The sequence below is a fragment of the Carex rostrata genome, chromosome 17, assembly GCF_964058835.1.
Source record: "Carex rostrata chromosome 17, lpCarRost1.2, whole genome shotgun sequence".
In the NCBI taxonomy this organism is placed as follows: Eukaryota; Viridiplantae; Streptophyta; class Magnoliopsida; order Poales; family Cyperaceae; genus Carex; species Carex rostrata.
Window position 1 is genome coordinate 3,975,992 of NC_135934.1, and position 19,238 is coordinate 3,995,229.

Consider the following 19,238-nt stretch of genomic DNA (forward strand, 5'->3'; position numbering starts at 1 on the left):
CCCTATTATCTTCCAATCGGGAGACTTCTAGAGTGCTCGAAACACGTTCAATTGGAGTGTTGTGGGTTTCAAATGCCCTATTATCTTCCAATCTGGAGACACTACTGGAGTGCGAGAAAGACACCTGCTATTGGAGTGTTGCATTAGGGTTGTAAATGCCCTATTATCTTGCCATATAAAGACACTACTAGGGTGTTCAAAAGACCTTCAATTGGAGTGTTGTATTTGGAAGGTAAATGCCCTATTTTATTGCCAGCTGAAGAAACTTCAAGAGTGATCCAAACACCATCAATTGGAGTGTTATACTAGGATTCTAAATGTCATATTATCATGCCGTATAGAAACACTACAAGGGTGCTCCAAGCACCTTCAATTGGAATGTTGTATTAGGGTTGTAAATGCCCTATTATCTTGCAACTGGAGACACTACTAGAGTGCTCCAAACACCTTCAATTGGATTGTTGTATTAGGGTTGTAAATGTCATATTATCTTGCCATATAAGGACATTGCTATAATGCCCCCAAACACCTTCAATTGGAGTGTTGTATTAGGAGTGTAAATGCCCTATTATCTTGCCGTATAGAAACACTTCAAGAGTGCTCCATATACCATCAATTGGAGCGTTGTATTGGGGTCGTAAATGCCCTATTATTTTGCCATATAAAGGCAGTAGCAGAGTGCTCCAAACACATTCAATTGGAGTGTTGCGTTAAGTATGTAAATGTCGTATTATCTTAACATTTGGAGACACTACATGAGTGCTCCAAACACCTTCAGTTGGAGTGTTGTATTAGGATTGTAAATGCGCTATTATCCTGCAATCTGGAATCACTACAAGAGTGCTCCAAACACCACTATTTCGAGTGTTGTATTGGGGTTGCAAATGCCCTATTATCTTGAAATCTGGAGACACTACTAGAGTGCTCCAAGCACCTTCAATGGAAGTGTTGTATTAGGGTGGTAAATGCTCTATTATCTTGCCGTATAGAGACACTACTAGAGTGCTCCAAACACCATCAATTGGCGTATTGTATTAGGGTTGTAAATGCCCTATTATCTTGCAATCTGGAGGCACTACAAGAGTGCTCCAAACACCTTCGATTGGAGTCTTTTATTAGGGTTGTCAATGCCCTATTATCTTTCCATACAGAGACATAACTATAATGCCCCAAACACCTTCAATTCGAGTGTTGTATTAGGGTTGTAAATGCCCTATTATCTAACCGTATGGATACACTACAATAGTGCCCAAAACTCCTTCAATTGGAGTGTTGTATTAGGGTTGTAAAAGCCTTATTATCTTGCAATCTGGCGACACTACAAGAGTACTCCAAACACCTTCAATTGCAGTGTTGAATTAGGGTTGTAAATGCCCTTGCCAAATAAAGACACTTCTTGAGTGTTCACCTTCAATTGGAGTGTTGCATTAGTGTTATAAATGCCCTATTATCTTGCCAAATAAAGACACTACTAGAGTGTTCCCAGCACCTTCAATTGGAGTGTTGTATTAGGGTTGTAAATGTTGTTTTACCTTGCCATATAGAGACAATAAAAGAGTGCTCCAAAACCCTTCACTTGGAGTGTTGTATTAGGGATGTAAATGCCCTATTTTCTTCCCGTATAGAGACACTACAAGGGTGCTGCAAACAGATTCAATTGGAGAGTTGTATTAGGGTTCTAAATGCCCTATTATCTTGTAATCTGGAGACACAACTAGAGTGCTCCAAACACCTGCTATTGGAGTGTTGCATTAGGGTTGCAAATGCCCTATTATCTTGCCATATAAAGACACTACTAGAGTGTTCGAAACGCCTTTAATTGGAGTGTTTGTAGTAGGGATGTAAATGCCCTATTATCTTCCCGTATAGAGACACTACAAGAGTGCTTCAAAACCCTTCACTTGGAATGTTGTATTAGGGTTGTAAATGCCCTATTATCTTGCTGTATAGAGACACTGCAAGAGTGCTCGTAACACCTTCAATTGGAGTATTGTATTTGGGTTGAAAATGCCTTATTATCTTGTCATATAGAGACACTACAACAGTGCTCCAAAAACCTTCAACTGGAGTGTTGTATTAGGGGGCTAAATGCCCTATTATCTTCCAATCTGGAGACACTACTAGAGTGTTCAAAACACCTTCAATTTAATTGTTGTATTTAGGATGTAAATGCCCTATTATCTTGCCAGCTGAAGACACTACTAGGGTGCCCCTGACACCTTCAATTGGAGTATTGTATTAGAGTTGTAAATGCCCTATAATCTTATCGGATGGAGACACTACAAGAGTGCTCCAAACACCTGCTATTGGAGTATCATCTTGCTATCTAGACACACAACTAGAGTGCTCCAAGCACCATCAATTGCATTGTTGTATTAGGTTTGTAAAGGCCCTATTATCTTGCCGTATAAAAACACTACAAGAGCGCTCCAAACAATTTCAATTGGAGTGTTGTTTTAGGGTTGTAAATGCCCTATAATCCCTCAATCCGGAGACAATACTAGAGTGCTCCAAACACCTGCTATTGGAGTGTTGCATTAGGGTTGTAAATACCCTATTATCTTGCCAAATAAAGACACTACTAGAGTGTTCCAAACACATTCAATTGGAGTGTTGTATTAGGGTTGTCAATGCCCTATTATCTTATCGTATAGAGACACTACAAGAGTGCTCCAAACACGTTCAGTTGGAGTGTGGTATTAGGTTAGTAAATTCCTTATTATCTAGCCATATAGAGACACTACAAAAGTGCTCCAAACACCTTCAATTGGAGTGTTGTATTAGGGTTGTAAATGCCCTATTATCTTGCCATCTAGAGACACAACTGGAGTGCTCCAAGCACCATCAATTGGAGTGTTCTATTAGGATTGTAAATGTCCTATTATCTTGCCATATAGAGGCACTACAACAATCCTCCGAAAACCTTCAACTGGAGTGTTGTATTAGGGTGGTAAATGCCCTATTATCTTCCAATCTGGAGACACTACTAGAGTGCTCAAAACACGTTCAATTAGAGTGTTATATTAGGGTTGCAAATGCCATATTATCTTGCAATCTGGAGACACTATTGGACTGCGAAAAAAACACCTGCTATTGGAGTGTTGCATTAGGATTGTAAATGCCCTATTATCTAGCCATATAAAGACACTACTAGAGTGTTCAAAACACCTTCAATTTAAGTGTTGTGTTTGGGATGTTATGCCATATTATCTTGACAGCTTAAGACACTTCTAGAGTGATTCAAACACTTTCAATTGGAGTGTTATACTAGGATTCTAAATGTCATATTATCTTACCGTATAAAGACACTACAAGAGTGCTCCAAGCACCTTCAATTGGTGTGTTGTATTAGGGTTGTAAATGTCCTATTATATTGCAACTAGAGACACTACTAGAGTGCTCCAAACACCTTCAATTGGATTGTTGTGTTAGGGTTGTAAATGCCATATTATCTTTCCATAGAGAGATAACTATAATGCCCCCAAACACTTTCGATTGGAGTGTTGTATTAGGAGTGTAAATGCCCTATTATCTTGCCGTATAGAGACCCTACAAGAGTGCTTCATACACCCTCAATTGGAGTGTTGTATTAGGGTCGTAAATGCTCTATTATCTTGCTATATAAAGACACTAGCAGAGTGCTCCAAACACCTTCATTTGGAGTGTTGCGTTAGGTATGTAAATGCCGTATTATCTTAACGTATGGAGACACTACAAGAGTGCTCCAAACAACTTCAATTGGAGTGTTGTTAGGGTTGTAAATGCGCTATTATCTTGCCATCTGGAAACACTAGAAGAGTGCCCCAAACAACTTCATTTCTGTGGTATTAGGGTTGTAAATGCCTTATTATTGTGCCGTATAGAGACACTACAAGGGTGCTCCAAAAACCTTCAATTAGAGTGTTGTATTAGGGTTGCAAAAGCCCTATTATCATGCAATATGGAGACACAACTATAGTGCTCCAAACACCTTCTATTGGAGTGTTGCATTAAGGTTGTAAATGCCCTATAATCTTGCCAAATACAGACACTACTAGGGTGCTCCAAACACGTCCAATTGGAGTGTTGTATTTGGGTTGTTAATGCCCTATTATCTTGCCGTATAGAGACACTACAAGAGTACTCCAAAACCCTTCACTTGGAGTGTTGTGGGTTCTAAATTCCTTATTATCTTGCCGTACACTACAAGGGTGCTCCAAACAACTTCAATTATAGTGTTGTATTAGGGTTGTAAACGCCCTATTATCTTGCAATCTAGAGACACAACTAGAGTGCACCAAACACCTGCTATTAGAGTGTTGCATTAGGGTTGCAAATGCCCTATTATCTTGCCATATAAAGACACTACTAGAGTGTTCGAAACACCTTTAATTGGAGTGTTTGTATTAGGGATGTAAATGCCCTATTATCTTGCCATCTGGACACACTACTAGAGTGATCCAAGCACATCAATTGTAATATTTTATTAGGATTGTAAATGCCCTATTATCTTGCCGTATAGAGACAATACAAGAGTTCTCCAAACAGCACCAATGGAGTGTTGTATTAGGGAAATGCCCTATTATCTTGCAATCTGGAGACACTACTAGAGTGCTCCAAACAATTTCAATTGGAGTGTTGTATTAGAGTTATAAATGCCCTATTATGTTGTCATACAGAGACATTACTATAATGCCCCAAACACCTTCAATTGGAGTGTTGTGTTAAGGATGTAAATGTCCTATTATCTTACTGTAGACACTACAAGTGTGCTCCAAGCACCTTCAATAGCAGGTTTGTATTAGGGTCGTAAATGCCCTATTATCTATCCATATAGACACATGACTAGAGTTCTCCAAACACCGTCAATTGGAGTGTTGTATTAGGGGTTGTAAATGTCATATTATCTATCCATCTGGAGACACTACTAGAGTGCTCTAAACACCTTCAAATGGAATGTGGTATTAGCATTGTAAATGCCCTATTATATTGCCATCCGGAGACACTACAATTGACCTATTATATTGCCATCCGGAGACACTACAAGAGCTCTTTAAACACCTTCAATTGGAATGTTGTATTAGGGTTGTAAATGCCCTATTATATTGCCTTATAGAGACACTACAAGAGTACTCCTAACACTTTCAATTGGAGTGTTGTATTTGGGTTGAAAATGTCTTATTATCTTGCCGTATGGAGACACTATAACAGTGCTCCAAAAACCTTAAACTGGAGTGTTGTATTAGGGTGGTAAATGCCCTGTTATCTTTCAATCTGGAGACACTACTAGAATGCTCGAAACATGTTCAATGGGAGTGTTGTATTAGGGTTGCAAATGCCCTATTATCTTGCAATCTGGAGACACTATTGGAGTGTAAAAAAAACACCTGCTATTGGAGTGTTGCAGTGGGGTTGTAAATGCCCTATTATCTTGCCATATAAAGACACTACTAGAGTGTTCAAAACACCTTCAATTTAAGTGTTGTATTTGGGATGTAAATGCCCTATTATCTTTCCAGCTGAAGACACTTCTAGAGTGATCCAAACACCATCAATTGGAGTGTTATACTAGGATTCTAAATATCATATTATCTTGCCGTATAGAGACACTACAAGAGTGCTCCAAGCACCTTCAATTGGAGTGTTGTATTTGGGTTGTAAATGTCCTATTATCTTGCAATCTGGAGACACTACTAGAGTGCTCCAAGCACCTTCAATGGAAGTGTTGTATTAGGGTGGTAAATGCCCTATTATCTTGCCATATAGAGATAATACTAGAGTGCTCCAAACACCATCAATTGGTGTATTGTATTAGGGTTGTAAATGCCCTATTATCTTACAATCTGGAGGCACTACAAGAGTGCTCCAAACACCTTCAATTGGAGTGTTCTATTAGGGTTGTAAATGCCCTATTATCTTGCCATATAGAGACATTACTATAATGCCCCAAACACCTTCAATTGGAGTGTTGTATTAGGGATGTAAAAGCCCTATTATCTAACCGTATGGAGACACTACAAGAGTGCCCGAAACTCCTTCAATTGGAGTGTTGTATTAGGGTTGTAAAAGCCTTATTATCTTGCAATCTGGCGACACTACTAGAGTGTTACAAATATCTTCTATTGGAGTGTTACATTAGGATTGTAAATGCCATATTATCTTGCCAAATAAAGACACTACTAGAGTGTTCCAAGCACGTTCAATTGGAGTGTTGCATTAGGGTTATAGATGCCCTATTATCTTGCCAAATAAAGACACTACTAGAGTGTTCCAAGCACCTTCAATTGGAGTGTTGTATTAGGGTTGTAAATGCCTTATTATCTTGCCGTATAGAGACACTACAAGAGTGCTCCAAACTATTTCAACTGGAGAGTTCTATTAGGGTTGTAAATACCCTGTTATCGCGCTTGGTTTCATAAACTCCGTCGGCTCTTCTTAACATCGGTTTGAAGTCTTCTCATGCCGATCCATCCCTCTTTGTGTGCTACTCCAAAGCCGATATTACCATAGTACTAGTCTATGTTGATGACATTATTGTCACGGGCTCCAACAAATGTCGTATTGCCGATCTTGTGACTTCTTTATCTTCTTGCTTATCTATCAAAGATCTTGGTTTCTTGCACTTCTTCTTGGGTATCAAGGTCACTCACAATGACAAGGGCATTCATCTATCCCAACCGAATTATGTTCATGATCTTCTAGTTCGTTCTAAAATGGATGGTGCAAAACTGTGCAATACCCCTATTCCGGCCAAGGACAACCTCTCTAAGCACAATGGCTCTCCTATGGCCGATCATACACTCTATAGGAGTGTTGTAGGAGCCCTTCAATATGCCACCATTACTAGACCCGACATCTCTTACGCCGTTAATAAACTTCGCAATTCATGCAAGCTCCTACGAATGATCATTGGGAAGTTGTCAAGCGAATCTTGCGATATCTTAAAGGTACCATTATGTATGGTATAACCCTTCATGCTCACTCTTCTCTCGAGCTACATGCTTATACGGATTCGGATTGGGCTAGGTGCCCCGACGACCGTCGCTCTACTACGGGTTTTTATGTGTTCCTGGCTCGAATATCTTGTCATGGGGGTCAAAGAAACAACAAACTGTCTCGCGCTCAAGTACAGAGGTCGAATACCGTAGCATGGCACTTGTTTGTATGGAGCTTTTGTGGCTTCAACATCTCTTTCAAGAGCTTCACATTCCCCTTAGCTCCAAACCGACCTTGTGGTGTGATAACCTTAGCGCCACATTCCTTGCTACCAATCTGGTCTTTCATGCACGTACCAAGCATATTGAAATTGATTTTCACTTCGTGCGGGAGAAAGTTGCATCTAAAGAGTTGGTCGTTCGGTTTATTTGTTTCAAGGACCAACTAGCCGACATCTTTACAAAAGGATTACCTGCGCCTCGCTTACAATTTCTACGCACCAAGCTTCACATTATGGATTGTTCCGCTTGAGGGGGGCGTATTACAGTTAGCATTATAAAACAATCAGATAGCTGTTACATAGGTTATGTTACAAAGTTAGTTAGTCAAAAGTGATTGTATTGACATTTGACTATATATACACCATGTAATCCTTTTATTATGAGTAATGACAACAATTCATTCACAGAGTTATTTCGCTCTCCCTGTTTCTACTTCTCTCTTTTATCTTACATCTTTCAAAAAACCTTCAATTAGAGTGTTGTATTAGGGTTTCAACTATCATTTTCTCCTGCCATTTGGAGACACTCCTAGAGTACTGCAAAGACCTTCAATTGGAGTGTTGTATTAGGGTTGCAACTACCCTCTTCTTTTGCTAATGGAGTGCTGCAAAGACATTCAATTGGAGTGTAGTATTAGGGTTACAACTACCATCTTCTGTTGCCATTTGGAGACACTACTAGAGTGCTGCAAAGACTTTCAATTGGAGTGTTGTATTAGGGTTGCGACTACCCACTTTTCTTGTCATCTGGAGACACTACTAGTGTGCTACAAAGGCCTTAATTGGAGTGTTGTATTAGGATTGCAACCACCATCTTCTCTTGCCATCTGAAGACACTACTATTATGCTACAATGACTTTTAATTGGAGTGTTGTATTAGGGTTGCAACTACCCTCTTGTCTTGTCATCTCGAGACACTACTAAAGTGCTGCAAAGACCTTCAATTGTTGTATTGTATTAGGGCTGCAACTACCCTCTTCTCTTTGCATATAGAGACATTACTAGAGTGCTACAAAGACCTTTAATTGGAGTGTTGTTTTAGGGTTGCAACTACCCTCTTTTATTGCCATATGAAAACACTATTATAGTGTTGCAAATACCTTCAATTGGAGTATTGTATTAGAGTTGCAACCACCTTTTTTTTCTTGTCATCTGGGAACACACTACTAGTGTGTTGCAACCCTAATATAACACTTCAATTGAAGGTGGTAATTAAAAAAAATTACAAGTGTGCACCAAATGGTCCAAACGGTGGAAATGCCAGAATTTTTAATTATTAAGGTGGTAATTGTAAATATTTAGCAAAAGTATCAACATGGTGTACATTTTGCTATTGTATGATATAAAATAACATATATATAATTTGGTTTGTACACCAGTTGTTTCTGGTTAAATCTATTTTTTGTATTCTAAAGTACATAAAAATTTTAAAAACACAATCAATTCCAACAACCTTTATTTATTCATCTATTTTCTTCTTTTATTAAATTTGTTATTAAATTCTAACAAGTGACCATAATTTGATGGTGAAGTATAATCCATAAGCTGCTTCCACTTTTGTTTTGCCAATTTTTATGCATTTGGAACTTTAAAAGGTATAATGACATATACCTTTGATGCTTCTGCCAGCTTCTCAAAAAAAAAAAAAAAAAATTCGCAATTCCTGTGGTACCTCTATATTCGCAATTCTTTCATATACTTTGAATTTTAAAAATAAATAAATAAATTTTCTTTCCAATGTAAAGTTTGGAATACCTCTTTCCATCTATTCTATTTTTTTTTTTGCTTTGATTTCCATCTATTCTATTCTATTAAATGAGATTGGCTAACAGATGTTGTATAATTAAATGAGATTGGCTATATATCTAGCTAGCATGTGGGACCCTACATTTCTTGCCACGTATTCGTATGAACTCTTATACCCTATAGCTATACAGGATACTCTTTTCCTTTGTTTAAACCTTAGGGTCTTGTTTTTTTTTTTTTAGGGTAAGATGGCAACTTGTCATCGTACGATTTTCATTGATAAGAAAGTTATTTACAATGTCCAAATAGGCGAATGCTAAGTAAAAGTTAAATTACACGCTATATTTATGATTATTGACAAGTGGCTCCCTCAGCTCTATTAATTTACCCTAGCAGTGGTCAATCCACTGTTTAATCTCTCTTCTCATTTCATTTATCAGGATATGCAGTGACTTCGTCCTTTGGTTGAATATCTTGTTATTCCTCTCACGCCAAATAGCCCACAACCCTGCCACCCATACTGTATCCCAAATTTTCTTTTGATTAACATCGAATCCTCGGGAAACTACTATCCATAGATGCACATGCGAAATAGCACCCGCCACCAACCGTGCACCATTGAATGAATGTAGTAGAGCCCGCCAGTATAGTGCCGTATATGCACACTCCCAGAACATATGTACATTCGTTTCGACCATCGTACCTCCACACAAGACGCAACCCTGTGTTGTCTGACAGCCTCTGCACATCAATATCCCCCTAGTTAGGAGTTTATTTTGCAACAGAACCCATAGAAAGACCTTTACCTTTGACGGGGTATTGATTGCCCACAACCTCTTATGGTATACCCATACTAATCCCGTGTAATGTAATCCGCCCTTGTTAGATTCCAATCAAATGTAATTCCAGTCAAGTCTTAATTTTGTAATTTGTTTAAATACATATATAATTGAGAAATATTCGAAATTACAGTTGTTGACTTGACATGATAATTATTACAATTAAAAAAATAGAAATGAATATATGATATCACAAAACTTTTTTTTTTGGTATGCTCTCGTAGCAACCGTGTTATGTAAAGAATAAAATAATATTAGCATGTCATCATTGCCATGGATTAATATTGTATAATGAAGAGACAGAGAATAATAACATTTGGGAAAGAAAAAATCCATTCTCATCAAATTTTTTTGTTCCCACCAAATAACAAACAAATAACAAAGAGTTGGATTTAAAAATGGAAATATAACTCAATCCCATTTCTACAAAAATATGCAACCGAACATGCAGTATAGTGGAATCTTTTTCTACCGGATTCAAAATCATTTGAATTCCTATAGGTTTAGAGGCATCCGAACGGGCCCTTAGTGAGTATAGGTTTGATCTGTTGTTGGAATAGAAGGAGAAGTCTAAAATATTATGTCTCTATGATGAGTTTGTAACTCTAATTCTTCAGTGATAATGGAAAGCCTACGGGCGTGAACTTTTGTAAAAAAAAAAAAAACTCAATTTAAATTAAAAGAATATATAATATACATTGAGATGTCAGGCACAACCAAAAATATTTATAGTTTTACCGTTGCTTGTTGGATTTAAAAATATTTGTATAATTAATGAAATAAAGAAACAAGGGCAAAACGTAGAGCACTTGCAAATTTTTCCTCTAAATCAATCTTTGTGACAATATATAATTTTTCCTCCTCTGCACCATCAACATATATTTCATTGTATACACATCTGATTCCAACAGCAGACAACTCCTCTTTAAAAATCTTGCTTGACCTTAAAAATCCCAGTAACTTATTGCTTGGCCTTATAGAGATAGTAATATGTTTTCATGTCAGGTTTTCCGCCATTGTTAACCATAGAGTTTGGTATTTGGTACCTTTTTCTCTCTTTTTTTTATTTTGAAAAAAAAAAATACACTTAGATTTTGGTCAAGTGCATATTGCTATAAAATAAAAATAAAAATAAGATATAGAAAGAATGTATAAATATTATTATCTCTTTATTCGTATGTTTAATAATCAGCTAGTGGTTAATAATCAGTTGTTTCAGTTAAGTGCATATTGCTATAAAATTAAAAAAAAAAAAGATATAGAAAGAATGTAATCAATGTATAAATGTTACTATCTCTTTATTTGTATGTTTTTATGTTGTACAATACAAACTTATAAAGACTTTATTTATAAGCTAACAAAATATAAATAACAAGTCATCTAAATTAATTTCATTAATAAATATGGGGAGAAGACATATTTTTGTGAAGAGAAATTTTGAAGTAATTAGTGAAGACAAGGGCGGAACCAAGGGGTGCAAGCGGGGGTCAGACATCCCCTCAACAATTTGTGTATGCATGTAGAACTAAGGGGATTTTGTTTGTTTGCATGTTTAGTTGCATGTATATCTATTAATAAACTTGTATATGCACCTCTCTCCCTCCCCCTCCCCCCACCCCACAAAAAAAAAAAAATTGCACCCCAAAAAAAATTCAAATCCTGATTCAACCCGTGAGTGAAGAGTTGTATATATGAAAAATTGCAAATTTACATCTATAATTATTAATTTCATTATACATATTGGATAGTTCGGATGTACATGTCATTCCAACCGAAAGCAAAAAAAAAGCACCAAAAATGAATAATAAATGTCCGTCTAAAATAAAAAAAAAATGCTACCAAAAATATAAGATTAAAAAAACGCTGCCAAGAAATAAGATTTAAAAATCTTAAATGCATGCTACCAAAAAGTAATATTAAAAATAATCAAATTCTTGCTTTTCCATTTATTCATAGTCCAAAAGTAGACTAAAAGTTTGTAGTGTGTGTGTGCGCAAAACATATTTTCAGTTAATACATACTTCTTTTTACTAAAGGTCTAAAACATATTATTTATTCTAGAACTTCATTTAAAAATATTTACAAGTCTTTATTAGAAATTAGTATTCAGAAAAATTGTTGTGAAGAGAGAGGGGGTTGAGTTTTGCATGACCTATCATACAATTGTTACTCTATTCAATTCTTATGTAAATAATCTTATGAATTGTGAAATGATGCAAACTATTAAATAAGTCTACTTTAGATTTTTTTACTAGAAATTTGATAAAAAAAATGTATTTATATTATAATTTTATACATATTTTGATATTTCAAAATAAGAAATCAGAGAAAATTAATTTGTCAAATACAAATGAATATTGTCCAAATGAAAAAAAAATAAACAAATATTGTAAAAATGGATATTGTTCACATAAGGATAAGTAACTCTTCATAAACAAGTATGATAAAATAGTTAGAATTAAAGTAGTTATTCTCTTTTAACTGAATTTGATATTATTTCTCTTCCTTTATCCGATCTCACATCTATATTAATTTTATCATTTCAAGATTTATTGTGGTAGTTGTCGGCTTTCAGATAAATCTCCATAGAAGGAGAAAAATCCACCAACCTTGATGAGGCGGGTGAGGCAACCATCGATGATATGTTTAGGGTTTAGGGTTTAGGGTTTAGGGTGACGTCTGGCACCATCGATGATATCGTGCAATCCACCAACCTTGATGAGGCAGGTGAGGCAACCATCAGGGCGGGTGAGGCAACCGTCAATGTAGCTCAACCCACCGAACCTCTGCCACAGCCGATCAAGCCGAGGCTTCAAATTTTAAAAAGATGCCCTGCAAAACAGATATCCCCTGACGCCCCTGCATCTGCTCTGATCCCAACACCAGTCAAGAAGACAAAAGAAGCTTCCAATCAGCAGAAGGGGAACACGTGTCCGAAAAGCCAAAGAGGAAACAGAGCCGTTTGGGAAAAAGGTGAATCGTCCAAAAAATAGCTGGGTAAAGGTGCTATCAAACAAAATAAAGGGAGTATGGGCCGTGAGAAATTGGGAACACCAAAGCCCAAAATTTCATTGGGGCCGCGCAGTACTCCTATTTCATTTAAACGGGCCCAGAACTCGGCTCAAAGGGCCAACCAGTAGCAAAAGGAACAGGCCCGGAAAGCTAAGGTCTCCAGAAACAAAGATGGACTCATTGAAGTAAGTGTCGAGTACTCACATATCTCGGCACTGGGCCAAGCCTGCGGTCTACCAATAGCTGCAGTGGTCCAAGCCCTTGAGGATGATAACAGGCACAGAGCCGAAATTCAGGCCCCTGCAAGTGACCACCTCGTGGGCTCAGACATGGATTTGGATCACGACGGCCCGGATATTTCTTTTGATCCGGATAGGGATGTGGAGCTGGACTCTAGTGATGAAGCCGAAGTATAATAGCTTCCAGCTGTTGTTTTTTGAAGTGCTCAGCTGTTCTGTGTTATGTTTACAATGTTTTTAAAAAAATTCAAACTCTTATGTTGGAATGTTAGGGGCCTAGGCTCGGATGAAAAATGTAATGTGGTGTTGAATTCGGTCAAGGAGTCAAGATGCGATGTGGTTGTGTTGCAGGAAACTAAGTGTAGCTCTTTGAATGTCTTTCAGATTAGGCGTTTTCTGCCAAGTTTTTTCAATGAATTTGCTTACAATTCTGCTTTAAACTCAAAAGGGGGGGGGGGTCCTCATCTCTTGGAAAAGATCCCTCTCTCTGATTAATTCCTGGTCCTCAAGGCACTCTTTAACTGTCCTACTAAAATCAAATTCTGGTCAGTTGTTCTATATAACCACCGTATATGGGCCGACGGACGACGACCTAAAACAGTAATTCATATCGGATCTCCGAAACATTGCAGATTTAGTCGATCACCCGTGGATTCTCGCGGGCGACTTTAACCTTGTTCGTTGGTTAACGGATCGGTCCGGAAATCAAAGAAACTTTAATCTAATGCAACTGTTTTGATTTCATCTCTGATGCAGGGTTAGTGGACACGCCGATAAAGAACAGGAAGTTCACATGGACAAGTAAGAGACCAGACCCCGTCTTTTCAAAAATTGATCGAGTCCTCACCTCGCCTGAATGGACCGTGGCGTATCCCGTTATCACTTTGAAGGCGCTAGAAATCCTGATCTCGGATCACACACCGCTGCTATTGACTTGCAAAGGGCTCCAGCAGCAAGCACAAAACAACAAATTCGAGTGCTTTTGGTTTAACTATGAGGTGCCACGGGCAATGGTTCAGAATCTATGGAATAACCCAGCAACACTTGAGCCACTGCTACACTTTCACAAGAAAACAAAGATGCTGCACAAGGCTCTCTCAATTTGGCAGAAACATAATTTTGGAGTCATGCAAAAAGAATTGCAGGGTGTCAGGGATGAAATTCTCAGAATTGACAAATTGGAGAAGCAAGGACCTTTAGACCAGCAGCTCTTCTTGGAAAGAATTCGGCTGAGAGAGAGAGCCTTCCAACTGGCCAATAACATAGAAATCAAGTGGAGGCAACGCTCACGATACAATTGGTTGGCCCAGGGAGACCGAAACACTCGTTTCTTTCATGCTATGGCCTCCTCAAGACTAAGGCGCAACTTGGTGCTATCAATTGAAGAGAATGGCTCTCTCATCAGTGAACAGAAGGAAATCATGGAGGTCTTTGCTCTCTCTATGCAAGAGGTTCTGGGCACATCCGCACGAGTGATCCCATTTGATGCCTCTGCCTTAAACCCGACAGGCTTAGACCTGTCCCCTCTGGAGCAACAATTCACCTTGTCAGAAATTGAGGCAGCCGTGCGACAATTAGCCAATAACAAGGCCTCGGGGCCGGATGGACCCCCGAACGAATTCCTAAAGATCTATTGGAATGAGTTGAAGCTGGAAATCCTGGGGATCATGTCTGATTTCTATCATGGAAGGTTGAACCTTCAGCCGTACAATGAGGCATGCATAGTTATGGTTCCCAAACTAGAAACCCCACTAACCACAGCAGATTTCAGGCCAATCAGTGTCCTAAACCTGATCCCTAAACTCATTTCAAAGATCCTCTCTAATAGACTAAGACGGTTCTTACCGGATCTCATTTCCCCTAACCAAACGGCCTTCGTCCATGGTAGACAAATATCGGAAAACTTTGTTGCAACCCGTGAACTTCTGCATCATGTCTCTCAGGGCAAGTTTAAGGCAGTCTTTCTCAAGGTAGACTTTCAAAAATCCTTCGATTCGGTCGAATGGGACTTCCTCAAGCTAATCATGGCTGCCAGGGGATTTCCGCCGCGTTGGATTAGGTGGATGGCTGAAATCTGGTCGACCTCCACCTCTACTGTGTGCATAAATGGGATGAACTCAGCTCCGTTTAAGCATAGAAGGGGTCTCCGTCAAGGGGACCCATTATCTCCGATGCTATTTGACCTCGCCGTGGATGTCTTCCAGTGCATGATAAATGCAACTAATCAGCTGCTTGAAGCACCACTCTCCAATCGGATCTCAGAACCAATACTAGCTTTACAGTACGCTGATGATACTGCAGTCCTGATGAATGCTGAAATCACCACACTGGTTTCCTTCATGCTGATCCTGCGCCTATTCTCAATGATTTCTGGTCTACAGGTCAACTTCCAGAAGAGCACTTTTATCCCCATCAATCTTGAAGAAGAGGAGTCTCGGCTGGTTGGTGAGATCATTGGCTTTCGTAAAACAAACTTTCCGGTACAGTACCTGGGTATGCCCCTTACAATCAAGAGGCCGACAAGAAGCCAATTCATGCCACTCATTGAAAAGGTCGAAAGAAAGTTGCAATCTTGGCAGTCCAAGTTGATCTCTAGAGGTGGTAGACACCAGTTGGTAAAATCTGTACTATCAGCTTTACCTACTTACTTCATGCAGTGCTTTCTTCTCCCAAAGTGGGTAATTGAGAGAATAGACAGAGCTAGGCGCTCATTCCTCTGGGGTAACTCAACTAGAAGGGATAATGGTATCTCCCTTTGTAGTTGGGAGATTGCAACTTTACCAACCGAATGGGGGGGGCTTGGCCTGCCAGATTTGCATAGGAAGAACATCTCGCTACTCATCCGATGGTGGTGGAAGGGTTACACTCAAAAGAACTCATTGTGGGGATCCATAATTATCAGAATCCGATGGCAAGGCGTGTATGTAGCTGGTCCAAATCTATGGTCGAGAGTCGGGTCCTTCTTTTGGATCCAATTAATCAGTATTAAGCATTACTTTCATTTTTCCACCTCTTGGGTCATCGGAAATGGCAGTACCGTGTCTTACTGGTATGACAATTGGGGGATTGGATGTTTAGCCCAAATAGGGACAAGGCAGATCGGCGCCTCTATGTCTGTAAGGCAGGCGGCTCAAAACCAGGCTTTGATGCATGATCAGGACTTACTGTTCAATGATGAAAGGGATGAACTTCAATGGAATTGGGGCCCCACCTATTCTGCAAAAACGGTATACGCCTTGCTCATGGGAGGGGGCAGAATTGCTTGGTCATTCAAACAGATTTGGAAATATCGTATACCTCCCATAGTCAGAATTTTCATCCATTTGTAACTATTAGGCAAAATTCTTACTAGGGATGTAATGCAAAGAAGAAACTTCAATTTTCCCTTGCATTGCGAGATGTGCAATGGAACAGCACGGGAATCTGCAATACATCTCTTCTTTGAATGCAATTATGCCATCCAGACTTGGAGTGGGGTAGTTCATGCTGCTGCGATCCCCTCCCCCTCCGTGCAGGAGTCTTTGCAGCGTACTTGGAGCACTTCTACATCTCGTTCCAAGATGGAACGCACAAAGTGGTCAATTGTTATGGCGTACACTTGCTGGAATTTGTGGAAGCAAAGGAACAAAGCAATCTTTGAAGGGAAGAGGATACCTCCGGATATCCTAGCTGAGTGGATCGTCAGTGAAGCTACACTTTGGGAGAAGTTCTGCTAGGGTGGTTGGGTGTTTGTATGTTTGAGTTTGGGAGTTTCTGAATTTATTTTAGTTTTTCTGTCTAGGTACCAAGATACTGGTATGCTAGCCTGGGTACAGTGATAGGAATGGTTGGGCTGTATTTGGATGCTACTTGATTGTATGGTTGTAACCTATCGCTCCTTTTTAATAAATCACAACTGGCAGACGCTGCCTGTTTTTCCCTCAAAAAAAAAGAAGGAGAAAAATCTTTTCTTAAAAAAATACAGTCATCAATTGAAATCACCTGCCAAAATCCAAAGCAATCAGGTTAAGTTTTTTATTTAAATTTGAAATTCAATTGATCAAGTTGTTTTAATTCAGTTTGGTTGTGCACTGTTGATTTAAATCAGTTTGAATTCAATATTTTGCTTATTATTGAATTTAGTTGTCTTAAAGTATAAAAGAACTTACTGTAGTGTAGAAGAATTAGTTTACCTATGGATTGAATTTAAATCTTTCTTAATCCTCACAGGCTCATGATGTTGTGAGGCTCATAATGTGCTAAATAAGAATGTAAAATACTTACTTTAATATATAGTAAAAAAAAAACAATTGAAGCATAACCGTAGTTTTGTTAATTAAGTTTATGTTTCAAATCAGTTTTTGTTTATTTCTCATGAACTCAGTCCCTTTTAAAACTTATTTTTGTAACATATGTTTTATTTTAAGACCTGAACCTTTTTCTTTTACTAATCAATATATCAAATGAGAACTTATAGATCATCATTTATAATAAAAAAGAACAAAAAGTATGAGATGCTTAATTAAATATGCGACATAAATCTTGTGGCTATTAAGATGGGTACAAAATTTCAATAGTCTGAAAACAACAATTTTATAAAATACTTAATAAATACTAAAAAAAATTAAAAAATATATATATAATTTAATCTGCAAGCACATTTTAATATATACATAATATGAAATGGTTTGGATCAATTGTTTGAATTTTGAAAACTTCTAAAAATATAGAATGTAATTCGATGTCAAAAAAAAAATATAAATCGATCTCTTCTCATTTGTATAAATAACGTAGTGTTACACAATCTGTCTAAATGATATCGGGACAATCACACCTTAATTTGTATCCGTAATTAATGCACCACCTTAATTTGTATCCGTAATTAATGCAATAAAGAACAAGGGCAAAACGTAGAGTACATGCAAATTCACAGCCAGCAAATTTTTCCTCCTCTAAATCAATCTTTGTGACAATATATAATTTCTTGTGTGGTGATTGAGTAAGGCTTGGGTGCTATGGAATATGGATAGCATAGAGGGCTACGGTGCTACGGCTCAATATTCGAGTTTTCAAAATTTTAACGGTCAATCCGAACCGTTCATCTTGTTCTCCATATTAATATGTGTTTGGAGACCCAATTTTATATTTTTTGAAAAAATTTTACTATTTTTTAGCTAGGTAGAAAATCACTTGATCTAAAAAATTCTGCACCATTCAGGTATTTGATTTTCTACCTATCTAAAAAAAATAGTAAAAAATTTCCAAAAAATATAAAATTTGGTCTCCAAACACATATTAATATGAATAACAAGTTGAACGGTTCGGATCGACCATTAGAATTTTGAAAACTCGAATATTGAGACATAGCACCGTAGCCCTCTATGCTATCCATAGCACCTAAGCCTTACTCGTGGTGATTATAGGCGACCTATTAATTATACTTCGCCTCCTCGATCTGCACCAAGAACATATATTTTAGAAAAAATTGATTATTTGTCACTCCGAAACTTTCAAATTTGAAAAATGTCATCCCGAAACTTGAAATTGTAATAATGATACTCTAAACTTCATTAATTTATAATTTTATCATTTCAAATAATTAATGACTAAAATATCTTCCCTTCTTCTCCTCTTCTTTTTCTCCTACCTCCTTGACTGAGCTCCACGGCTTCCTTCTTGCCTATGAAAATCTACTCTCCACTCAATCTCACTCGGTCTCCACCTTTTCCTCTGATCCGACAGCCCTCTATTCGGCTCAATCAGGCCGTGGATCTGACAACAGGAGGCAGCGTGGAAAGGGATCAAACTCTGGTAGCGGATCGGGTAAGAATGGCTCTGGACCCCGCTAATACCAATTCTGGCGCACTCCTTCCCACTCCCAGCTACAATACAGGTCGTGGAGGCCCAAAAACTCCGAATTTTTTATTAATAGAAAAATAACAATTAAAATATCGAAATACAGTATTACTTTTGAATTTTATCCAAAACTAAGTAGAACGGGTTGTATAACCCCGTCCCACCGGACGGGTCTACTTACCCCGTCCCGGATTATCGCTAATCACTGTCAACGCTAATCTCTGTCGACGGAGGAAAAAAAAACCAAAAACTTGGACGGTTCTACACAACCCGTCCCGGGTCCGAAAAAAAAAAAACAAAACTCGGACGGTTCTACACAACCCGTCCCGGGTCCGGATAAAAAAACACAAAACCCAGACGGTTCTACACAAC

General features: G+C 38.2%; 1 protein-coding gene across 1 annotated transcript; it reads left to right on the forward strand.

Moving 5' to 3' along the window:
* Positions 1-6,692: 6,692 nt before the first annotated feature.
* Positions 6,693-16,747, forward strand: LOC144568689 (uncharacterized). Its single transcript, XM_078319059.1, has 5 exons — positions 6,693-6,926; positions 7,081-7,325; positions 13,304-13,434; positions 13,788-16,296; positions 16,384-16,747. The coding sequence occupies exons 1-5, from the start codon at positions 6,693-6,695 to the stop codon at positions 16,745-16,747; spliced, it is 3,483 nt and encodes a 1,160-aa protein (XP_078175185.1).
* The last annotated feature ends 2,491 nt before the right edge of the window (positions 16,748-19,238 follow it).